The sequence below is a fragment of the Thalassophryne amazonica genome, chromosome 10, assembly GCF_902500255.1.
Source record: "Thalassophryne amazonica chromosome 10, fThaAma1.1, whole genome shotgun sequence".
NCBI lineage: Eukaryota > Metazoa > Chordata > Actinopteri > Batrachoidiformes > Batrachoididae > Thalassophryne > Thalassophryne amazonica.
In genome coordinates, this window is record NC_047112.1 from 116,523,380 (window position 1) to 116,549,357 (window position 25,978).

At 43.2% G+C, this 25,978-nt stretch overlaps 1 protein-coding gene across 1 annotated transcript in view; it reads right to left on the reverse strand.

The window, feature by feature from the left end:
- The window catches only part of szt2 (SZT2 subunit of KICSTOR complex), a 701,839-nt gene that overhangs the window by 375,723 nt on the left and 300,138 nt on the right, over nucleotides 1-25,978 (reverse strand). Inside the window, 6 exon segments of the mRNA XM_034179252.1 lie at nucleotides 6,363-6,578; nucleotides 7,832-8,017; nucleotides 14,340-14,409; nucleotides 14,481-14,597; nucleotides 18,220-18,355; nucleotides 25,085-25,375. Coding sequence (XP_034035143.1) covers nucleotides 6,363-6,578; nucleotides 7,832-8,017; nucleotides 14,340-14,409; nucleotides 14,481-14,597; nucleotides 18,220-18,355; nucleotides 25,085-25,375 — 1,016 coding nt within the window.

A 25,978-nucleotide genomic window follows, 5' to 3' on the forward strand; every position in this document is an offset into this window, starting at 1 on the left:
CGTTTATAAGAATAGGTGGTGAGTGAACAAACCATTCTGTGTCCTCCACAGCGCTGTTGTTGTCAGCTGACAGCTGCGCTTCATCCTCTATCGTGTTCAGCTGGAACATACACGGTTTGGAGCCGCCCATTATTTTTACCGCGGCTTCCTTTCATCAGAAACTTCCTCATCTTCTTTAAAAACAATCGATATGTCACTTAAATCTTCACTATAATCGCGCACTATGCCTTCGCTGTCTGTGTCTGCCGTGTTGGTAAACAGCCGTGCTGCGAGACATCTACTCGAATGACGTCACATCCGTCGCAGCGAAAAAGTAGGTCAACTCAGAGGCGGTAAATTCAAATTCTCAGATGAGTAATGAAACATCTAAATACTTGTTCAGTGTAATTTTATCAGAAAAAAACAAAGACAACATGTGGAAAAAGCTTTTTTTATTCTTCAAGAATATGTAAAAACGTCATAGCGTGGCAGGGACACTTTAAAAGCACAATGGCCTGTGGGTAGAAGCTGTTTGCCAGCCTAGTAGTCCTGGACTTCACACTCCTGTAGCGTCTGCCTGATCGTAGGAGTGTGAGGAGTGAGTGTTGGGGGTGTGAACTGTCCCTGATGAGGTTGTGTGTCCAACGTAGGACTTGGTTTGGTAAATGTCCTGCAGTGAGGGGAAGGCTGCCCCAGAGATGTACTGTGAGATCTTTAGACCTGAGCGCGGGAGAACAGTGGCTCTTAGAGGAAGAATATTCAGCTAATGAGGCTCATCTCTGTATATAAAATAATTCTTTTGACAATGATAATTAATCATTGTCTGTCAGAGCTTGGCAGTTCAAAACACCTCTAATCGCTTATGGAATCAGAGAGGACTGTTTCATCTGGACACTTTTTTCCCCTCTCTCTTGTGCACTGAGGTGGAGAACATATTTGGCACACCTTAAAAGGTAATTATTTGTAATTTGTTATTGTAATAGCTCGGTAAAACAGTTGCATGTTCATTCCTTCTATATAAGCAGCTGTAAAAGTATGTTTATGATAGATTTAACATCTTGTTAATGGATCAGATGAACTTCGTTGTGTGTGCGCACTGACGCAATGACTTGTGCTCAAGACAAGCATTTACGCAGAATGCCAGCTTGCAAAAGAGTGATTTTGCGGTCAATAACGGTTGAACACAAAGTTAAAAGTTGGATCACGGTGTCAAAATGACTGTGTTTAAAACCACAGAAGAAATAAAGCCAGCGAAGTTGCAGAAGAAATGAAGCCAGCGTCAAGGAGCGCAGAAGCGACTGTCCAGGAATGCAGAACGAGAGCACGCAAAAGGCAATTTTGCAGACATTAATGGACAAACACAAAGTTAAATGTTGGATCACTGTGTCAAAATGACTGTATAAGCAGCGGAAGAAATAAAGCCAGTGAGAGGAAGCGCAGACGCAACTGTCCAGGAACCCATGGTTCTGTTCTAGCTGGTTTGGTGTATTTAAACAGTTTCAAGGGGCGCTACTGAGGCATTTTGCCCCGCCCATGGGCGACGCCCCTATGAATTGTAAGAGGTTGTCGTGTTGACCTGTGTATCAATTTTCATGATGATATGACAAAATTAAAGCCGTCAAAAGGAAGAACATAATTTCATGGCGAAGGGGCGATATTCGGTACGCCGCCACACGGACGCCGTTACTCGTAACTTCACGGCGTTCAGCGCCTATGTTCACCAGCTTGTTCTGCATGTTTTAGAAGTGGAATGAAGTTGATGGGGTTAACCATGTAACATCAGTACCTGTTAAAGTAAAAATAGGACATTTCCTGTTACCACCGGGGGGCGCTATGGCGGAGGTGGGAAATTAATATATGCAGACGTTCAGGGCGGAACTCTCATCATGTCCAGCAAGGTTGAAGGATCTATGATGAATTATGTGGGGGTGACAGCCATTCAAAGTGAAACAGCGTGGTCCGAAAAGCTCACCAAAGTTTGCCAAACCCTAGCAGCCACGTCTTTTGACCTAATTACATTCTTTTGATAACTTTTGATCACCAGTGGGTCATGATGATGTTGACCAAATTTGAAGACGATTGGATGACATCCCTAGGACGAGTTCGTTCAAATGTAAGTAGTGGAAATGGCCAAAAATGGCAAAAATTACCTCAAAATTGCAACTTAAAATCAAAATGGCCGACTTCCTGTCGACATTTCACCATGATGTTAAGGGACTTTTTTGTGCGTCCTAGCATGGTAAATATGTGTACGACTTTTGTGAGGCTATGACGAAAACAACCCTATGCGGAGGTTTTTTTTTTTTATTTCTAGGGGGCTCTATTTCGCGATTTCACTGCGACCATGTGCGAGACCCCCAAAATATCGACGGAAATTGAATTTGGATATCTGAAGATGCCGATACTATTCCGATACCAGAGCTTATCATTATTGGTCACCATTTTATCACCATTTTAGTGCCGGGTAAATTATGTGATTGCAGCGCATGGCCAGAGGTACAGGGGAAAGGCCTGGTGGGCGTCGAGGGGGTAAAGCCCCCCCAAAGCTACAGAGTTTTATACCTCTAAAATGTTACTGGCAAGTCCAACTTTAACTAATTTTGAGTGGTTTTAGATGCATTGAAAGAAAGAATAATTGATGAAAAAATGGCATTTATGTTGTAATATTTATACTATTAAAGTTTTTTGAGTGTTTCTGTCAAAGTCTATGTTAATAAAATAAATAATGTTGAAAAGGTCATAAATAAGGTTGAAAAGTTGTTATGATGTCTTGAAAGTTTTTTTTTCCAACATTTTTAGTGGCATTGCATTACTATTGTTTTTAAACAATATAATCGTATAATCGTATACGAGGTCTGTTAGAAAAGTATCCGACCTTTTTATTTTTTTCAAAAACTATATGGATTTGAATCATGTGTGCTTGCATCAGACAAGCTTGAACCTTCGTGCGCATGCGTGAGTTTTTTCATGCCTGTCGGTTGCGTCATTCACCTGTGGGCAGGCTTTGAGTGAGCACTGGTCCACCCCCCTCGTCGGATTTTTATTGTCAGTGAAATGGCTGAGTGGCTGCCGCTTTGCTCCATGAATTTTTTTTCAGAAACTGTTAGAGACAGCCAGTTGGAAACCATTCGAGAGATTCAGATGGATTTCGGTGAAGATTCTGTCGGTATCACACGGATTAAGGACCATTAAAACTGGATTAAGGACCATTAAAACTGGATTAAAAATGGCCCATGGCACCGCGCCCCGAGCGGCCATCGACAGGCTGGAACGAGCAGCTCACTTCCAAATTTAAGGCTCTGTTGATGCAGGACGTCGTGTGACTAGCAGAGAAGTTTCAGAAGAGGTCGGGATCAGCACTTTATCGGCACATTCCACTGTTAAAGGAGATTTTGTAATGAAAGACGTGCGGACGGAATCGCGCGTCGCGATGCAGCCGCTCACAGCCGCTGGACAAACAACACCTCCGTGTTGGAAGTCTCACAGGACAAGTTGGAACATGCCCAGCTGTTAAACAATTTCTCGGCTACTCACTCGACTGAAAAGCCATCAAAAGCCGTCTGAATCTTCTGAATGGTTTCCAACACGGAGGTGTTTTTTTTTGTTGCGCGCAATGAGCGGCTCCGAGCTGACGCGCGAAATCCTCCGCACGTCTTTCATTACAAAGAAAATTGGAAGTGATCTGCTCGTTCCAGCCTGTCGATGGCCACTCGGGGCGCAGTGTGCCCTCCGCCGCCGTGGGCTGTTTTTAATCCAGTTTTAATGGTCCTTAATCCATGTGATACTGACAGAATCTTCACCAAAATCCATCTGAATCTTTCGAATGGTTTCCAACTGGCTGTCTCTAACAGTTTCTGAAAAAAAATTCACAGAGCAAAGCGGCAGCCTCTCAGCCATTTCACTGACAATAAAAATCCGACGAGGGGGGTGGACCAGTGCTCACTCAAAGCCTGCCCAGAGGCGAATAACGCAACCGACAGCCATGAAAAAACTCACGCATGCGCACGAAGGTTCAAGCTTGTCTGATGCAAGCACACATGATTCAAATCCATATAGTTTTTGAAAAAAATAAAAAGGTCAGATAGTTTTCTCACAGACCTCGTATTGTTAAAACCTGTCATTTAAAGATGAAACCCTGATTGAAAAGCTTTCTGAATCAGTTTTTCACACTTTGCTGTTTCACTGAGGCTGTGTGGTGAAGCCAATCACTGAGTAAAATTGCTTCATTGCTTTTTAACAGCGTGTAGTGCATCCGCTGTTCACACTCAGGGGTCGAAATACATTTTTTTTAACCTACTTGCACTGGTGCTAGTAACAAAAAAATTACTTGCACCAAAAAAGTTACTTGCACAACCAAAAGTCAGTCTTATATCAACCTTAAAACTCCTCCTCTGATGTGTCAGACTCTTCCTCTCTGGGCCCGTAAAGCCCCTTTTTTTCACACCGGGGCTGCTTCCAGTTGCATCATGTGTCATCATGACGATGCCGCATGGAAGCAACTCAGTGCAGAGATGATGCAGCTCGATGCCACAACAGCATGAGGGACGCAAAGGACGAAGCAAATCGGATGCCAAAAATTAAACATGTTTCATTTTTATTTGCGTCCTGTGGTCAACGCAGAAATTAAGTGGTTTCAGCTCAAGTCAGAGCAAAGCGTCATTACTCGATGTGACTGGAAGCCACACCCTCACAAGACAACGTTACCCGACGCCAGTTTATGATTCCTGCTGTGTTCCATTGTTCCTGAAGTATAAATCACGCAGGACTGTTTTTATACCATGTACATAATGCAGTAAAACTACACGCTCAAAAAGAGCACAAAAAAAAAAAAAAAAATGCTGATTGCACCTGCTGCTTCTCGCTCTTCTTCTCTCACAAACGTGTTTAAATAAAATCAATAAACGTCCTGCTCACAGACTGATTGCCAGAGACAGGACATGTCCACATGCAGTAAAAAGTCCAGACATTTCTAGTCCGCTCACGGACGATTCGTTCACATGCGCGCATGTGAACAATAAAAAAAAAAAAAAAAAACTGTCTAGCTGCAGGCAGTTAGTTCCTTGTTCTCCCCTCAAACTCTCTCATCACTGTGTTAAAAAAGGACATAAGTCCTGCTCACAGACTGAATGCCAGAGACAGGACATGTCCACATCAACTATAACTCCAAACATCTCCACATTTACTCATGGACGGTTCGTTCGTGCGCACGCATCTCGTGGTCAGAGGAGGAAAGATAAACTATAACAGAACTCAGAGTGCAGACCTGCAGCTCAGCACAACAACAAATATAAACTATATAAAGAGAAGTCAGAGTGCACAGTCTGTCTGCAGCCAAACTGTGCACTCTGATTTCTCTGTGCAGAGAACCTGCAGGCTGCGTTCTCATCTCCTCTCTGCCCCCTGCTGCGCGCACTTGACGCAGATATTCCTGCGTCGTCATGACGCAACAGGAAGCAACAGGAAGCAGGTCCGGTGTGGTTATGACCGAGTTTGAGGGATGAGCGGCAGCAGCGGCAGACAGTTTTTTTTTCACGTGCATGTGCGAACGAATCGTCACAGCAACTCGCTCTGTGTGTGAGAGTCATAAAACGCACGGAAGATGAAGACAACAAACTGGAAATAGCTTTTTTTCTTATTTATTCCTTTATTGGTTCATTCTGCTGGCACTTATAGCTGATAAAACTTGGATAAAGTTACTTGCACCAGTGCAAGTGCAGTATAAAATTATGTGCACCACTCGAATAATACATGCACAAACTAGCACATGCACGTACTATTTCAAGCCCTGACACTGGTCATCTCCTGCCCCTCATCTCCTCTCTCTTTCCCTCCTCTCCTCACTCATGTGTTTTTTTTTTTTGTGGCTTCTTCGAGCAAACTGGAAACATTTCCAAACTTTTTGAAAACACGAAGCCTTTCAACTGTAAAATAAACCGTTAATTTCTGAATGTATCATAGCTATGCAGACAGGAGGAGCTCTAGATTATTTATTGAAAGATTTTGATGGAGCTTTATTTCTTTCATTCTGTGCTGTGCTCTGCCCCGCCCTGCTCTGCTGTGAGTGCAGGGAGGGGTAGAGCAGCGGCTGTATTGGAAAACTCTGCAAGTTGGATCAGAAACTTCTGACCTGTGAATTACGCCTGTATTCGAAGCCGATACCGATATTTGATCAGATTGCCCCAACCCTACTTTCATACAAAACAGATAGTTCTTCACATCTGAATTTTCACACTCTCAAAAATGCTGTTTCTCACAGTCCTGTGACTAAAAGCAGAACTACTGACTGAAAAACAATCGCGCTATGATACAGTTTCCATTAACGTCAGTGGAGTTATTTTTTCTTTTTGATTAATTTTATGTGTTTGTGTCAGCTGGTGACTGACCTCACTGTTCGCCTCTGCTTCACTGTGCAGCACAGCATCCTCCCCCTGAGCCCCAGAGCTGTAGGGCACAGCCTGCTGTGCAGCAGGTGCAATGCTCTCACTCAGCCTCTTGGCAGCATTGATCCTCTGAGCATGCAGACGGCTCATAGATAAGTAGTAGAAGCTGTCTTGCTCTCCATTAAGCACATATCCAGAGAAAGAAATTTTGCGAAATTCCTGTCGAATGAAACATGTGGTAATGAGAACCAAACATATGCTTAAAATCACAGGAAGAACATCGCTGGAGTTATACGAGGGCTGTCAATAAAGTAACGGTCCTTTTTATTTTTTTCAAAAACTATATGGATTTCATTCATATGTTTTTACGTCAGACATGCTTGAACCCTCGTGCGCATGCGTGAGTTTTTCCACGCCTGTCGGTGACGTCATTCGCCTGTGAGCACTCCTTGTGGGAGGAGTCGTCCAGCCCCTCGTCGGAATTCCTTTGTCTGAGAAGTTGCTGAGAGACTGGCGCTTTGTTTGATCAAAATTTTTTCTAAACCTGTGAGACACATCGAAGTGGACACGGTTCGAAAAATTAAGCTGGTTTTCAGTGAAAATTTTAACGGCTGATGAGAGATTTTGAGGTGATTCTGTCGCTTTAAGGACTTCTCACGGTGCGAGACGTCGCTCAGCGCTCTCAGCCGCCGTCGTCAGCCTGTTCAAGCTGAAAACCTCCACATTTCAGGCTCTATTGATCCAGGACGTCGTGAGAGAACAGAGAAGTTTCAGAAGAAGTCGGTTTCAGCATTTTATCCGGATATTCCACTGTTAAAGGAGATTTTTTTAATGAAAGACGTGCGGACGGGTCCGCGCGTTGGGACGCAGCCGCCGCGACGCTCCGCCACAGGAAAAACACCTCTGTTGAAAGCCTTAAGGACAAGTTGGAACATGTCCTGCCTGTTAAACAATTTCTCATATACTCACTCCACTGAAAGCCATCAAAAGCCGCCTGGATTTTACAAATGGTTATCAACACGGAGGTGTTTTTCCTGTGCCGCCGCACCGCTGACGACGGCGGCTGAGAGCGCTGAGCGACGTCTCGCACCGTGGGAAGTCCTTAAAGCGACAGAATCACCTCAAAATCTCTCATCAGCCGTTAAAATTTTCACTGAAAACCAGCTTAATTTTTCGAACCGTGTCCACTTCGATGTGTCTCACAGGTTTAGAAAAAATTTTGATCAAACAACGCGCCAGTCTCTCAGCAACTTCTCAGACAAAGGAATTCCGACGAGGGGCTGGACGACTCCTCCCACAAGGAGTGCTCACAGGCGAATGACGTCACCAACAGGCGTGGAAAAACTCACGCATGCGCACGAGGGTTCAAGCATGTCTGACGTAAAAACATATGAATGAAATCCATATAGTTTTTGAAAAAAATAAAAAGGACCGTTACTTTATTGACAGCCCTCGTATATGTACACGCTTACCTCTCTGAACTTTTCCAAAGACTGCTCAGGGCCAAAAACAAACTGAAGCAGGATGTCTTCGCAGTGACAGTGTGCTCGAGTGCTGGAGTTCAACACGTGGTCGGCGACTTTCTGCAGTGTGACTGAGCTGATAACCCGAGAGTGACGCAAGGCACAAACAATCTCATCCTCAAGCAGCCAGCGGAGCTGAAAGTACAAACGCACCTCATCACAGCCCAGCAGGAGCTGACAAAAGACCTCAGTGCTTCAAAACAGAACGTTAGGGTGCAGGCCCAAAGCTGATAGTGGTTAAAAGGGACCTCTGGTAAATTTTTTGGTATAATAGCATCATTCTTAGTGGTAAATAAAGCAAATATTTACGGAATAACCCTGTTGGATTAGAATGGGAATAACCCCCTTGTGTCTGATGATTTGCGGATGTTCATGCTGGTTATGCAGTCGCAAATTGAGCTTTAAAACGGATACTTGTGACCGTATAACGGCATGAACATCCGCAAATCATCAGACACAAGGGGGTTATTCCCATTCTAATCCAATTCCATTATTGTTCTGTAAGTAATTCGGTCAGCAAGGCTTACCGTGAGGCAGCATTGCTCCAACAGTGGGCAATTCATCAAACGTGAAACGGTAATTCTGTGTCAGAATCCACGTCAATACTTGCGTATGGTAGCTTAAATTCACCCATTTCAGAATTGTCTTCAGTACACGACTTTCTCTCGCTCTCAGCTAACAGCGCCATTATGACATCTGCGTAGCAGTGTGCACAGCCGGTGTTCTGTCAAATTGTGTCTTGTCGCATAAATCGACAGTACTGCATCCCAACAATACTGCGGAGGACTGGCCTGTCGACAGGAATGACATCTCGTCAGAACACCAGTCAGGGTGCGAAGTAATACATCTAAATGTGAAAATATTTTGCCACCATTACCCCGATATTATATGGTTTGAAATCTCACATGATTAACCAATCAGATTTGCGAAAAAATGTAATTGCATTAGAATTACATTTATTTTGAAGACTAGCATTTTCTATTAATACTAATCACACAAAACATATTTGCTAAAAAATTAATTGCCAATAGAGGCGTTGCAGTGTGATGTTAGCGACAGTCATGACGAGGAAAATACATGTTTAGTACAGTGAGGAAAATAAGTATTTGAACATCCTGCAAGTTCTCCCACTTAGAAATCATGGAGAGGTCTGAAATGTTCATCTTAGGTGCATGTCCACTGTAAGAGACATAATCTAAAAAAAAAAAAATCCATAAATCACAATGTATGATTTTTTTAAATAATTTATTTGTATGTTACTGCTGCAAATAAGTATTTGAACACCTGTGAAAATCAATGTTAATATTTGGCTCAGTAGCCTTTGTTTGCAAGTACAGAGGTCAAACGTTTCCTGTAGTTTTTCACCAAGTTTTCACACACTGCAACAGGGATTTTGGTCCACTCCTCCATACAGATCTTCTCTAGGTCTTTCAGGTTTGGAGTTTCAGCTCCCTCCGAAGACTTTCTATTGAGTTCAAGTTTGGAGACTGGCCAGGCCACTCCAGGACCTTGAAATGCTTCTTACGGAGCCCCTCCTTAGTTGCCCTGGCTGTGTGTTTGGGGTCATTGTCATGCTGGAAGACCCAGCCATGACCCATCTTCAATGCTCTTACTGAGGGAAAGAGGTTGTTTGCCAAAATCTCGCAATACATGACCCCATCCAACCTCCCTTCAATACGGTGCAGTCGTCCTGTCCCCTTTGCAGAAGAGCACCCACAGAGTATGATGTTTCCACCCCCATGCTTCACGGTTGGGATGGTTTTCTTGGGGTTGTTCTCATCCTTTAAACATGGTAAGTGGAGTTGATTCCAAAAAGCTCTATTCTGGTCTCATCTGACCACATGACCTTCTCCCATGCCTCCTCTGGATCATCCAGATGGTCACTGGTGAACTTCAAATGGGCCTGGACATGTGCTGGCTCGAGCAGGGGGACCTTGCTGCCCTGCAGGATTTTAAACCATGACAGCATCATGTGTTACTAATGTAATCTTTGTGACTGTGGTCCCAGCTCTCTTCAGGTCACTGACCAGGTCCTCCTGTGTAGTTCTGAGCTTTCTCAGAATCATCCTTACCTCACAAAATAAACTCTTGCATGGAATCCCAGACCGAGGGAGATTGACAGTCATCTTGTGTTTCTTCCACTTTCTAATAAATAATCATAACAGTTGTTGTCTTCTACCAAGCTGCTTGCCTGTTGTCCTGTAGTCCATCCCAGCCTTGTGCAGGTCTACAGTTTTGTCCCTGGTGTCCTTAGACAGCTCTTTGGTCTTGGCTATGATGGACAGGTTGGAGTGTGATTGATTGAGTGTGTGAACAGGTGTCTTTTATACAGGTAACAAGTTCAAACAGGTGCAATTAATACAGGTAAAGAGTGCAGAATAAGAGGGCTTCTTAAAGAAAAATTAACAGGTCTGTGTAAGCCAGAATTCTTGCTGGTTGGCAGGTGTTCAAATACTTATTTTATGCAATAAATGCTAATTAATTATTTAAAAAAATTATACAATGTGATTTACTGAATTTTTTTTTTTTTAGATTCTGTCTCTCACAGTTGAAGTGTACCTACGATAAAAATCACTGGTTGGTAGGGAGTCAAATACTTATTTGCAGCAGTAACATACAAATAAATTATTTAAAAAAATCATACATTGTTTTTTCCGGATTTTTTTTAGATTATGTCTCTCACAGTGGACATGCACCTAAGATGAAAATTTCAGACCCCTCCATGATTTTTAAGTGGGAGAACTTGCAAAATCGCAGGGTGTTCAAATACTTATTTTCCTCACTGCATGTTTTATCAGATGAAATAAGAATGTTTTTAAGATAGTCCTTCTTTAAACATCTGCTCAAAAATCAAACACCGACTGTTCAGCTGTTCAGACACTGTTTATAAGAGTGTAGTTTGATTAAAAAGTTCATTTGAGATGGTAAACATATAAAGAAGTGCAGAAAATGATAGGCTGCACAGCTAAAATGCTTTAAAATGGCAAGGAAACCAAAAAGACATGGAAGAAAACTGAAAACTGGCATTCAATGGATTGAAGAATAGCCATAATGACAAAAACCAGGAGCTGATCAATGATCAGCACTGTCTATGGTGCGGGTGGGGAGCTGTTGACCCTGACTGGGGATGTTGTCGGGCGGTGGAAGGAGTAATTCGAGGATCTCCTCAATCCCATCGTCACGTCTTCCGAAGAGGAAGCAGAGACTGGGGACTCGGAGGCGGACTCATCCATTACCCAGGACGAAGTCACCGAGGTGGTTAGAAAGCTCCTCGATGGTAAGGCTCCTGGGGTGGATGAAATCCGTAATGAGTACCTTAAGTCTCTGGATGTTGTGGGGCTGTCTTGGCTGACACGCCTCTGCAACATCGCGTGGCAATCGGGGACAGTGCCTCTGGATTGGCAGACCGGGGTGGTGGTCCCTCTGTTTAAGAAGGGGGACCGGAGAGTGTGTTCCAACTATAGGGGGATCACACTCCTCAGCCTCCCCGGTAAGGTCTATTCCAGAGTACTGGAGAGGAGAATTCGACCGATGGTCGAACCTCGGATTCAGGAGGAGTAGTGTGGTTTTCGTCCTGGTCGCAGCACACTGGACCTGTTCTACACACTCCATCGGGTGCTCGAGGGTTCATGGGAGTTTGCCCAACCAGTCCACATGTGTTTTGTGGATCTGGAGAAGGCATTCGACCGTGTCCCTCGGCGCACCCTGTGGGGAGTGCTCTGGGAGTACGGGGTCCGGGGTCCTTTGCTAAGGGCTATCTGGTCCCTGTACGACCGCAGCAGGAGCTTGGTTCGCATTGCCGGTAGTAAGTCAAACCTGTTTCCAGTGCACACTGGCCTCCGCCAGGGCTGCCCTTTGTCACCGGTTCTGTTCATTATTTTTATGGACAGAATTTCTAGGCGCAGCCAGGGTGTAGAGGGGGTCTGGTTTGGGAACCACAGAATCTCGTCTCTGCTGTTTGCGGACAATGTGGTTCTGTTGGCTTTGTCAAATCAGGACCTTCAGCGTGCACTGGGGCGGTTTGCAGCCGAGTGTGAAGCGTCCGGGATGAAAATCAGCACCTCCAAATCCGAGGCCATGGTTCTCGACCGGAAAAAGGTGCTTTGCCCTCTTCAGGTCAGTGGAGTGTCCTTGCCTCAAGTGGAGGAGTTTAAGTATCTCGGGGTCTTGTTCACGAGTGAGGGACGGATGGAGCGTGAGATTGATAGACGGATCGGTGCAGCATCTGCAGTGATGCGGTCGCTGTATCGGACCGTCGTGGTAAAGAGAGAGCTGAGTAGGGGGGCAAAGCTCTCGATTTACCGATCGATCTACGTTCCGATCCTCACCTATGGTCATGAGATTTGGCTCATGACCGAAAGAAGAGATCGCAAGTACAAGCGGCCGAGATGAGTTTCCTCTGCAGGGTGGCAGGGTGCTCCCTTAGAGATAGGGTGAGGAGCTCGGTCACTCGGGAGGAGCTCGTAGTCGAGCCGCTGCTCCTCCACGTCGAAAGGAGTGAGTTGAGGTGGCTCGGGCATCTTTTCCGGATGTCCCCTGGATGCCTCGCTGGAGAGGTGTTCCGGGCTGGTCCCATTGGGAGGAGGCCCCGGGGAAGGCCCAGGACACGCTGGAGGGACTACATCTCTGGGCTGGCTTGGGAATGCCTTGGGGTTCCCCCGGAGGAGCAGGAGGAGGTGTGTGTGGATTGGGAGGTCTGGGCGGCTTTGCTTGAGCTGCTGCCCCCGTGACCCAACTCCGGATAAAGCGGAAGAAAATGGATGGATGGATGGATGGATGGATGATCAATGATCAGCTCCAGGGTGATCAAAGAAGGTCTAAAATTACCTGTGAGTACTGTAACAATTAGAAGACACCTATGTGAAGATGACCTATGGACAAGAAGACCCCACAAAGTCCCACTGTTAAAAAAAACCTACATGTGCTTAAGAGGTTACAATTTGGTCCTTTACAATGGACCAAAATACCAGCTACAGTGTGTGCAAACCTGGTGAAGACTTACAGGAAATGTTTGACCACTGTCAGTGCCAACAAAGATTATGTTACAAAGGATTGAGTTGAACTTTTGTTACTGACCAAATACTAATTTTCCACCATAATTTACAAATAAATTATTTAAAAATCCTACAATGTGATTTTCTGGATTTTTTTCTCATTTTGCCTTTCATAGTTGAAGTGTACCTATGATGAAAATTACAGACCTCTGTCATGTCAAGTAAGAGAACTTGCACAATCAGGGACTGACTAAATACTTTTTTACCTCACTCTACATATTCTTTTGTTATTATGTTATGTTGTTTTGAAGTCCTGTTTCTGTTTCTTCACCATTGTAAAGCTTTGGAAAAACCTTGTAACTGTTAGAATGGCCTAAGCAGTGGGTCACCGCTTTGAGTCTTGTCTGCTTGAGGTTTCTTCCTCAATTTCATTAGAAGGAGTTTTTCATTACCACTGTTGCCTGTGTGCATGCTCTAGGGGTTGGTAAGGGTAGACCTTGCTTGTGTGAAGCGCCTTTAGGCAGCTTTGTTGTGATTTGGTGCTATATAAATTAAATAAATTGAATTGAATTTATCAATCTAACAGCCTGCATAGCCTTACCTCCAATACAATGGGGTGTTAGCTTGAGGTCATCAGTAAGTTGAATTCTCAGGTTTTTCTTCACAAGTTCAAGTTTCTACTCTTTCTTTCCCTTCTGTCACATGGTATACTGCTGGCTGTTGTTTTCCTATATGCAGTGTTTTAAACTCTAGCAACCAATAATGGGATCATCTACACAGCTGGTCTAAATTCTGTTTGTTCCTTTACACCCCAAAAGGTCCTCTATTCTTCCAGAGTCTGTACGTCTCATTGACAGACCAGTAATCTCCGTGGCTGCTGTGTGCCACCTGAGGAGAAGGAAAACCAGTGGGGTGTGGTTGTGTTGCAGGGTATCTACTGTATTTATTATCTGTTACTTAGTGTGTCCAGTCTGGTTTACATTTATTAAATGTATTCATAATGCTCGCTTTGAACAATGCGCCAGTTACAGTGTAACTGGAAGTATGGCAAAAAAGGCAATAATAACAGTGTGCCCCCTACGGTAGCTCAGATGTGACTATATGTGACAGGGAGAAGTACTTAAGTGTCAGAGTGACAGAGCAGTATGTGAAGGCAAACATTGTACATGGGTACTTTGCCCAATTGTGTTTTCTACAGTGACTCAGAAGTGAGCGACGGAAAGACGTTGGCTTTGCTGGGTACCACCGAAGGGAAGAAATAAAAAGAGAGCAGGTAGTCTTGCGCCCTGAAGGTGTAGATGCAGGACGGACAGAGGAAGGAAGAGAAAACTGGACGAGAAAAATCTGCTGTGACAACCACGAACCACAGTGATTGGCCCAAAAACAAAGACGACTCCACAGATACAGACCGCGTAATCCTGATGTAACACTACCATCACACACTAAATAACAACAACACTCACCTCATCCATTGTGGCCAGAATCGCCAACTTGTGGTAAAGAGGAAGTTTGGACAAGGGGTCAGCAGAGACCCTGTTAGGAGACAGAACAGTCATCAGACAAACTGAAATCCACGTTGGTGCAGACCGACTGAATAGACTCACCCATTGATCACAGGTCCCCTCAGGCTGTCCAACACAGCCATGAGCTCCTCGTCCGATCGATAGGACGATGGCTGTCCTGGAGAGCGGTTCAGAGACACGCTGCTTTCAGACGTGTACCTGCACACACAGGAGAGATCTGATCACCTCACCAACCAGGAGACATAGTCCTCACAGCTTCTGACACACGGCAACACCAACACTGCACCGGCTGAACCGGGAGTTGGAGACATTAAAAAGTAGGTGCGGCTTAGCATGGATTCTTCAAAGAACCAACAATGTAGTTCCTTGTAGAGGTAATGGACAGACAGACAGACAGACATACAATATAAAAAGCAGTGAGGGGATGGACTGACTGACAGAAAAATGAGTCCATCCATGTGGGCTGGAATGTGATGCAAATGCTTTGAAGGGTGCATAAGATTCTTTTCTGCTATTAAAGTGACAGGAAACCAAGGCTGTGGGTGCATTTGGAAACATAATCAGTCGCTGTCGTGCTGCAGGCGTAATAAAATCAACCAGAGTGTCATCTGTGGTTCCATTTAATGCAAAAGTGAGTCAAGTGTTTGAGCTTCCATATGGTGAGTACACGAGTAATTAAAACATACCGAGCACAGGATAAGTTTTGTTTGTTCAGAGAGAAACAAGGCACTCCTTGACAATAGGGCTCCCACTCACAGGTTTATCTAAAACAGGAAATAGGGCTTCTGCGCCCCCTTCTTTTGGCTGCGTGCACCATTGCAGAAATATAGATTTTTTACGTTATCCGTAGCATACAGCCTTCCTTTCAGCTATCGACTTCCAAAATACTAAAAACGTGGCAAAATGACAGTAAGAATGCGTAAACGTGCTATTTCACGCAACTCCACACTCTGCTGCTGTTGTTCCAGTCCTTCATGAAGTCTCAGATTGCCCAATTTTGACCTCAGATTTTTGAAAGCCCCCCAATTGCCGGTGTTGCCCCCTTGCTAAATTTTCCTGGAAAAACCCCTGCCACTCTTTAAGAAGTAATTTTCCAGGCCCTTTCCGTAGTAATTTCCATATCAGTGGACAGCACTTACTTACAGTCTCTCATATGTTGACAGACTGCTCCCTGTTTTTTATTCCTTCTTTTATAATGATGGAGTGTTAATGATGAAAAATCTCAGGTTCATTACAAGTGATAACCCCACCCATCACTGCTAATTATCCAATCAGCTCGTCTAGGGATCAGTATCGATACCATTACTGATTCCGCTTTTCGATCTGATTCCTTATTGATTCCTTTATTGATACCGCTTGTGAAATTTTTGTGTACTAAAAATAGGCTTTACAGGTTTTCTATGTCAGCGGGTCAAAGAGCTTTTTCTTATTGTGCACCCGCTCTGTGGAACGGTCTTCCTGCGACCATGAGGCAGCTGGAGTCCGTGGACATTTTTAAGTCACAACTTAAAGCCTATTTTTATTCTCTTTCTTATGAATAGTTTTTATTTTTTTAATCTGTTTTATTTTTTTTACTTGTGTATTTAATTATGTATTTGATTTTTTTTAATTCATTTATTTAAATTTTTTATGTTGAACTGTTCTGTGTGAGGCGGCTTGAGACGGCTTTTGTTGTGAGTTGGGGCTTTATAAGTAGATTAAATTGAAATTGAACAACATTTTATTGAGTCTTAAAGGAAATAAATATGAAATTGATCACTGGATCCTTAAACTTTGGACATAATAAACTCTACATGGTGGATCCTTGATCTCTGGACATAAATAGGAATAAACAAAATCTGTAGTTTTTGTCAAAAGCATTTCCTTTCAGACATTTTGGCATGAATGTCTTTCCATATATCTGAACTGAGCTCAGCTCGCTATGCTGCACGCAGTGATGCCGGTAACGCGTTACTTAGTAACGCGTTACTCTAATCTGACCACTTTTTTTAGTAACGAGTAATCTAACGCGTTAATCTTTCCAAATCAGTAATCAGATTAAAGTTACTTCTCCATGTCACTGTGTGTTACTATTATTTTTCATTGTGGGTCGATAGCAGCATTAAACTTGGTCCGTGGGCAGGAGGTCGGGGTTCGACTGAACTGCCCACTTTCAGTGAGCTGTGAGCTTTTAATCCGCGGTTTTTTGCAGCTGCTCGACTCGTCCTCACCTCTTAAAGCGCGGTGATCAGCACACCTGCACTGAGCTTTACAAAGACATTTTTATACTTTTTTTCCTCCTTTATTTAGAATTCTGAGCTGAGCCGCTCTGTATCTGGTCGTTAAAAACAGCTGATCCTCCGCGACGCGTCAACAACTAACACTATTTTCCACTCAAATGCACCTAAACTCTCTTTCTGAGGACCACATGATGTGAAAACGCAATAAAACTTTCTTACCTGTAAATCTGGTCCTGTTTTCTGCATAAATAAATGTTATCCATTCTTTGTGCTCAAACGCCAAAGCAGGGGCGAATCTAGATGGAATGGGGGCGTGGGGCAGGGATGTGCCCCCCTCCCCCACAACACCCCTAGATTAAAGGTGCAATTTTGAAGCCGTTTTTTACTACAACTAATATCGCTTAAAATAATAATAATTTCGACAAGTAAAATGTTTAGAGAGAATTTAAATGTTAGAAAAATGTTAGAATTTAATAGTTACCTTTATAAACAATGTAGGCTCGAAATTGCAAGTTTTACTGTTACAGTGCTGTCAACAGTTAAATATGAGGTCAAGAAAGATGTCTTTATTTTACTTTTTATAAAACAAGTATTTATTTTCATTGAAGTCAAGAAAGGGTGACTATAAAGTGAGTTTTGGCAAAACAGGTATCATTGTCATGTTGACGTGGCAGAGGGTTGTTGTCGGCAGCTGGGAAAAGTAACTAAAAAAGTAACTAGTAATCTAACTTAGTTACTTTTACAATTGAGTAATCAGTAAAGTAACTAAGTTACTTTTTCAAAGTAACTGTGGCAACACTGGCTGCACGTCAGGATGTAATTCATAAAGAACACAGGACGTCTCATTTTGGGATAAGAACGTTTTATTTGATTGTAGTTTCTTGTCTGTATTACAGTGTTTGTAAGAGGTGTCATTTTATTTAAAGCGGCAATTCGTTTTGAAGTTATTAATTCCGACTGGACTCGGCCTCAGCAGAGAGCCCCACAGCATTTGGAGCTGTGCCAACGGAACGGAGGACGATTCTCGTTTCTTTACTGCAACAAGACAAGAGTCCCAGTTAGTGACTTTAATCCACACAAAAGTGACTCACGGTATTTTAATGGCTTTAAGAGGGCTTAGGAAGCGGACTTGCCGCTTTTGAAGAGCAGCGAATCAAAGAACCAACAAGCCAGTGGATCGAAGTGTCGCTTCATTGGTTCATGCTTCAAAGTGGTGCCGCGCTGCAGAAACGGTTGATTACAGACCCGCTGCCGGGTCTGTAATCAACGTAGAGGAATGATTATTTTCCCGACAAACACCCTCAAAAACAATGGCTGCTCTGAAGAACCGATAAGGGATAGTAGAGAAGCTTGAATCTTCGACTGGACTGGGTTGCTTGACGAGAGGACGTTTGGCTTCAAATCGCAGAAGCTTCCTCAGCTAAAATTCTTGCTCTGGTAGTCTGACTTCTGTCTTGTCTCTTGTAGAGAAGAATGTGCCTTCTTATCTACAAGAGACGACACAGAAGTCAGACTACCAGAAACGGCCTGGGTCACAGCTGGAACCCAGCCAGGCCGATGTCTGGTCCCGGTCCATAATTAGCATCTTCACTCTGATTTACCTGTTGTGATGGAAATCAGGCAGAACTTCAATCTCCAGAGGCAGTGTGAGGACAAAAATATCCAGTGTGACTGAGATGTCATTTAAATCCACAAACTGTAAGGTCTCAGCGTTCTCCAGGCAGGAAAAAATCTCACCTGTCACAACAGAAAAACAATGTCACAAAATCACAGTAAAACATGAAATTCTCATTTTGAGTAACATTCTACTGACAAAGCTAGAAAATCAGAAACTCAAACAGGTGTGCTCTGTTTACACGTACATGGAACAGAGCAGAAAAGAGGAACTTGTATTTTGCGCTCCGGCTGCACATACTCTGAGCAACGTGTTACACATGCAGTGACGTGAACACATGTTAAAAACATGGTACCACAGTGACATCTGTCTGTCCAAACAGCGGAGGGCAGCACTGCAGAGAACACTGAACTGAGCCCTATAGGTCATGATGCCACTGACCCACATCAGCGTAAAGCGTAATTTTTTTTATCAGAGGTACACTTCAACTGTGAGAGACAGAAATTAAAAAAAACAAAACAACAAAAAAAAAAAAACAGAAAATCACACTGTATGATTTTTAAATGATTAATTTGCATTTTATTGCATAAAATAAGTATTTGACCCCCTAGAAAAACAGAGCTTAACAATTGGTACAGAAACATTTGTCTGCAATTACAGAGGTCAAACGTTTCCTGTAGTTTTTCACCAAGTTTTCACACACTGCAGCAGGGATTTTGGTCCACTCCTCCATACAGATCTTCTCTAGATCTTTCAGGTTTGGAGTTTCAGCTCCCTCCAAAGATTTTCTATTGAGTTCAGGTCTGCAGACTGGCCAGGCCACTCCAGGACCTTGAAAGGCTTCTTACGGAGCCCCTCCTTAGTTGCCCTGGCTGTGTGTTTGGGGTCACTGACATGCTGGAAGACCCAGCCATGACCCATCTTCAATGCTCTTACTGAGGGAAGGAGGTTGTTTGCCAAAATCTCGCAATACATGACCCCATCCATCCTCCCTTCAATACGGTGCAGTCGTCCTGTCCCCTTTGCAGAAAAGCACTAACAGAATATGATGTTTCCACCCCCATGCTTCATGGTTCAGATGGTTTTCTTGGGGTTGTTCTCATCCTCTAAACATGGTAAGTGGAGTTGATTCCAAAAAGCTCTATTCTGGTCTCATCTGACCACATGACCTTCTCCCATGCCTCCTCTGGATCATCCAGATGGTCACTGGTGAACTTCAAACGGGCCTGGACATGTGCTGACTTGAGCAGGGGGACCTTGCTGCCCTGCAGGATTTTAAACCATGACAGCATCATGTGTTACTAATGTAATCTTTGTGACTGTGGTCCCAGCTCTCTTCAGGTCATTGACCAGGTCCTCCTGTGTAGTTCTGAGCTTTCTCAGAATCATCCTTACCCCACAAAGTGAGATCTTGCATGGAATCCCAGACTGAGGGAGTCATCTTGTGTTTCTTCCACTTTCTAATAAATAATCATAACAGTTGTTGTCTTCTACCAAGCTGAAAGCCTGTTGTCCTGTAGTCCATCCCAGCCTTGTGCAGGTCTACAGTTTTGTTCCTGGTGTCCTTAGACAGCTCTTTGATCTTGGCTATGGTGGACAGGTTGGAGTGTGATTGATTGAGTGTGTGAACAGGTGTCTTTTATACAGGTAACAAGTTCAAACAGGTGCAATTAATACAGGTAAAGAGTGCAGAATAAGAGGGCTTCTTAAAGAAAAATTAACAGGTCTGTGAGAGACAGAATACTTGCTGGTTGGTAGGGGGTCAAATACTTATTTGCAGCAGTAACATACAAATAAATTATTAAAAAAATCATACATTGTGATTTCCGTTTTTTTTTTGTTTTTTTTTGTTTGTTTTTTTTAGATTATGTCTCTCACAGTGAACATGCACCTAAGATGAAAATTTCAGACCCCTCCATGATTTCTAAGTGGGAGAACTTGCAAAACCGCAGGGTGTTGAAATACTTATTTTCCTCACTGTATATATATATATATATATATATATATATATATATATATATATATATATATATATATATATATGCACATCACAGACATGACACAAAACTAAAGTCATTTCCAATGGCAACTTTCTGGCTTTAAGAAACACTATAAAAAAATCAGGAAAAAAAATTGTGGCAGTCAGTAACGGTTACTTTTTTAGACCAAGCAGAGGGAAAAAAATATGGACTCATTCAATTCTGAGGAAAAAATTATGGAATCACTTTGTAAATTTTCATCCCCAAAACTAACACCTGCATCAAATCAGATATGCTCGTTAGTCTGCATCTAAAAAGGAGTGATCACACCTTGGAGAGCTGTTGCACCAAGTGGACTGACATGAATCATGGCTCCAACACGAGAGATGTCAATTGAAACAAAGGAGAGGATTATCAAACTCTTAAAAGAGGGTAAATCATCACGCAATGTTGCAAAAGATGTTGGTTGTTCACAGTCAGCTGTGTCTAAACTCTGGACCAAATACAAACAACATGGGAAGGTTGTTAAAGGCAAACATACTGGTAGACCAAGGAAGACATCAAAGCGTCAAGACAGAAAACTTAAAGCAATATGTCTCAAAAATCGAAAATGCACAACAAAACAAATGAGGAACGAATGGGAGGAAACTGGAGTCAACGTCTGTGACCGAACTGTAAGAAACTGCCTAGAAAAGCTAAACGAAAGCCATCATTAACACCTAAACAGAAAAAAACAAGGTTACAATGGGCTAAGGAAAAGCAATCGTGGACTGTGGATGACTGAATGAAAGTCATATTCAGTGATGAATCTCAAATCTGCATTGGGCAAGGTGATGATGCTGGAACTTTTGTTTGGTGCCGTTCCAATGAGATTTATAAAGATGACTGCCTGAAGAGAACATGTAAATTTCCACAGTCATTGATGATATGGGGCTGCATGTCAGGTAAAGGCACTGGGGAGATGGCTGTCATTACATCATCAATAAATGCACAAGTTTACATTGATATTTTGGACACTTTTCTTATCCCATCAATTGAAAGGATGTTTGGGGATGATGAAATCATTTTTCAAGATGATAATGCATCTTGCCACAGAGCAAAAACTGTGAAAACATTCCTTGCAAAAAGACACAGGGTCAATGTCATGGCCTGCAAATAGTCCGGATCTTAATCCAATTGAAAATCTTTGGTGGAAGTTGAAGAAAATGGTCCATGACAAGGCTCCAACCTGCAAAGCTGATCTGGCAACAGCAATCAGAGAAAGTTGGAGCCAGATTGATGAAGAGTACTGTTTGTCACTCATTAAGTCCGTGCCTCAGAGACTGCAAGCTGTTAGAAAAGCCAGAGGTGGTGCAACAAAATACTAGTGATGTGTTGGGGCGTTCTTTTGTTTTTCATGATTCCATAATTTTTTCCTCAGAATTGAGTGATTCCATATTTTTTTCCCTCTGCTTGGTCTAAAAAAGTAACCGTTACTGACTGCCACAATTTTTTTTCCTGATTTCTTATAGTGTTTCTTAAAGCCAGAAAGTTGCCATTTGAAATGACTTTAGTTTTGTGTCATGTCTGTGATCTGCTTTTTTTCTACAAAATTAAACAACTGAATGAACATCCTCCGAGGCCGGTGATTCCATCATTTTTGCCAGGGGTTGTATATATATATATATATATATATACAGAGAGAGAGAGAGAGAGAGAGAGAGAGAGAGAGAGAGAGAGAAAATCTACCCAAAAGTACTCTGAAATATGAATACCAGGAAATCGTTTACTGGGAAATAATGGTGTTTTTCCTCATTTCAGGAACCCTAAAGTTTCTTCTGCAAGACATTAAAGTCCAGGAACAACGCCACATTTGATCCTAATTCAGAGAACAAAAATCGTTGCGTTCAAGAAGACTTGAATTTGCGAGCTGGTTTTCCGGAAAACTGGAGATGGATGAATTGTTTCTTAGGAAACTTCAGACGAGGAGGTGGTGTGGTGTAAAAGAAGGGTTAAAACATCAAAAAGACTGAACTAAAAACTGTGAATTGGGAAGATTACGCGCTTCGGCCACATGGTCATGCAGAAAATGTCTGATAATATTGATTAGTTTTTCTGTGCTGTCAAAATACTTTGAGACACCCTATATGTTAACAAAAATATGCTTGATTAATATTTATTGGTATTATTTGGAATGCCAGCTTTAAACCTGTATTTGTACCTTAAAATTAAATTTTTAAAGACCAGCCAACTTTGGTAAATCACAGCATTTGATAAAGACAAGAAGAATGAAAACAGATTTGAAAAAAGCTTAAAATAGGGATTCAGGTGGTATCAAAATCTAAAAAAAGTCAAATTTCATTGGAGGTTTTTTCTAGATCCCATCACATTTAGCCTGTTATGGTGATTCTTTGAAAAAAGAAAAACAACAGCAGGCTGCTGTTGTTAGCTGATAGACTAAAAATTTTGTTTATTGAACAGGGTCCGACGGCTGTAGACCGGATGGCCATTCTGGACTTTTCCAGAATGCACAGACTGCCAGTCCACCCCTGAGTTCCACTAGTCCTCAGGTCCAGATGGTCATCCAGAGAATGTCCAGGTCCAATTGCCCTCAGGTTCTGATCGCGCACGCATAATGTCCAATCTCAACACCGCCTTCAGCTCAACGTCTGTCATGATTGTGGCACATTAAATAGAGAAAAATGCACTACGGCTGTTGCTCCAGTTGCTGACGTCTTCTTTGACATTGCGCTGTAGTCATGAGTATTTTTCACTACTGCTCTGTGGCTGTTAATCTAGTTGTTGACGTCTTCTGTGACATTGCTCTGTAGTCCTGGGTGTTTTTCGCTCCTGCTCTACGGCTGTTGCTCCAGTTGTTGACGTCTTGTTGACATTACGCTGTAGTCCTGAGTGTTTTTCGCTCCTGCTCTGCGGCTGTTGCTCTAGTTGTTGACATCTTCTTTGACATTGCTCTGTAGTCGTGACTGTTTTTCGCTCCTGCTCTATGGCTGTTGTTCTACTTCTTGACGTCTTGTTGACATTGCGCTGTAGTCCTGAATGTTTTTCGCTCCTGCTCTACAGCTGTTGCTCCAGTTGTTGACGTCTTCTTTGACACCTGCTGTAATTGTGAGTGTTTTTCGCTCCTGCTCTACGGCTGTTGCTCTAGTTGTTGACGTCTTCTTTGACACCGCTCTGTAATCGTGAGTGTTTTTCGCTCCTGCTCCATGGCTGTTGCTCCAGTTGTTGACATCTTCTCTGACACTGCTCTATGGTCATGAGTGTTTTTCGCTCCTGCTCTACGGCTGTTGCTCTAGTTGTTGACGTCTTCTTTGACACCGTGCTGTAATCGTGAGTGTTTTTCGTTCCTGCTCTACGGCTGTTGCTCTAGTTGTTGACGTCTTCTTTGACATTGCGCTGTAGTCGTGATTGTTTTTCGCTCCTGCTCTACAGCTGTTGCTCTAGTTGTTGACATCTTCTTTGACACTGCGCTGTAGTCGTGATTGTTTTTCGCTCCTGTTCTACGGCTGTTGCTCTAGTTATTGACGTCTTCTTTGACATTGCGCTGTAGTCGTGATTGTTTTTCGCTCCTGCTCTACAGCTGTTGCTCTAGTTGTTGACATCTTCTTTGACACTGCGCTGTAGTCGTGATTGTTTTTCGCTCCTGCTCTACGGCTGTTGCTCTAGTTATTGACGTCTTCTTTGACATTGCGCTGTAGTCGTGACTGTTTTTTGCTCCTGCTCTACGGCTGTTGCTCTCGTTATTGATGTCTTCTTAATAAAAATAGCTGGATTTACATGCAGACACATTAACAGCGAATGCTATTTTGGACACAAGATAGCATCATGAATTGCGTGACCTTTTTTTTTTTTTACTTGTGTCGTTATTCTCTCAATCAAGGCACTCTATTGTGTGCAGCTCCAACCACGAAAGGTTGCGAGACTCTGACAAGACAAGCGATCCAAAAGAAGTTAGACCTTATGGGAGGTGATGGTCTAGTGGGTAAGCGTTGCGTTTGAGACCAAAGGATATTCGGTTCAAATCCCAGCCTGACCGGAAAATCAGTAAGGGCCTTTGCGCAAGGTCCTTAATCCCCTAGTTGATCCCGGTGTGTAGTGGGCGCCTTCTATGGCAGCAGCCTGGGATTCGGGGGGAATGTGAGGCATTACGGTTGTAAAGCGCTTTGAGCGTCTGATGCAGATGGAAATGCGATAAATAAATGCAGTCCATTTACCTTCTGGTCTCCACGAGAGAGATGGAAAAAGGACTGAATGCCGGGTTACGTGCGCTCATACAACCCCTGGCAAAATTTATGGAATCACCGGCCTCGGAGGATGTCCATTCAGTTGTTTAATTTTGTAGAAAAAAAAAGCAGATCACAGACATGACACAAAACTAAAGTCATTTCAAATGGCAACTTTCTGGCTTTAAGAAACACTATAAGAAATCAGGAAAAAAAATTGTGGCAGTCAGTAATGGTTACTTTTTTAGACCAAGCAGAGGGAAAAAAATATGGAATCACTCAATTCTGAGGAATAAATTATGGAATCATGAAAAACAAAAGAACGCTCCAACACATCACTAGTATTTTGTTGCACCACCTCTGGCTTTTATAACAGCTTGCAGTCTCTGAGGCATGGACTTAATGAGTGACAAACAGTACTCTTCATCAATCAGATTCCAACTTTCTCTGATTGCTGTTGCCAGATCAGCTTTGCAGGTTGGAACCTTGTCATGGACCATTTTCTTCAACTTCCACCAAAGGCTTTCAAAGGCTCCTCATCTCGCAATGTTTGAAATATAATTATACGACGCGTGTTGCTGAAGCAGTAGATTTTCACTTGTTTTTTTAAAGCACAACTCGTGGCATTATGGAGAATCAATGCTGTACTCACCCAGACATGTGGGCAGGGCTCGTATGGGCATGGAACCATGGCAGCTTTTGGTGTTGATAGAGGCCGTGATGTGCAGGAACAGTGGTGGCATGTCAAGCTGCTGCCCATCATTCTCCTGAAAAGAATCACCCTCCAGAATGCTGAAGGAGTCCTGGTCCTGGTTTACTGTGTTGGAATCAGACATGGACCCTTCTTCACCGTTTTCCTGGGAACAGGAAGCTGGATGCTCCTCGTACTCCACCAGCAAATCAGTGTCACTCTCAGTCATAATGCCACACCCCGTCACATTTTCTGCACACAAAAACATCACAGTGTTCAAGTGCACATCACTCCATGAGCAGCTGAAGAACTGGTCCACCAGAGCGCCGCCAGCAAGGCTGGAGCATAGAGAACACGGTGCGCCGTCCAGGTCAATGCCACAAACTGAAGCACATGCAAAACAGTAACAAGCCACATGAAGTCTTCAACCTGGACTCTCCTAGGACAAGACCCAGACTTCGGTTGTTGTGGTCACTCAGAGAGTGTGCACCTCTGCCAAAACCTGACAACCTCCAACTGAGGGACAGGACAGGTGGGGGCGATGTTTCACAAAACTATTAAAAAATGTGAATCCAAAAGAGTACAATTTGCAGAACAAACCTCAAACGTTTTTTTTTTTTGGGGGGGGGTGGGGAGGGCGCAGACGTACTGTTCAACATATAAGAAAACAACATCAACATTCAATATCAATATTTCTTCTTGCTTATTATTCCACTAGCAACATGTAAACACTGAGCTAACACGCCCACCTAATGCAGTAGTTACATGCAGTTACTAGCGAACTTGAAGAGTAACTACAATGCACTCTCACGAGTGCCACTAGCTTGGCTTATGGCAAGCTAAAAGTGGACGCTA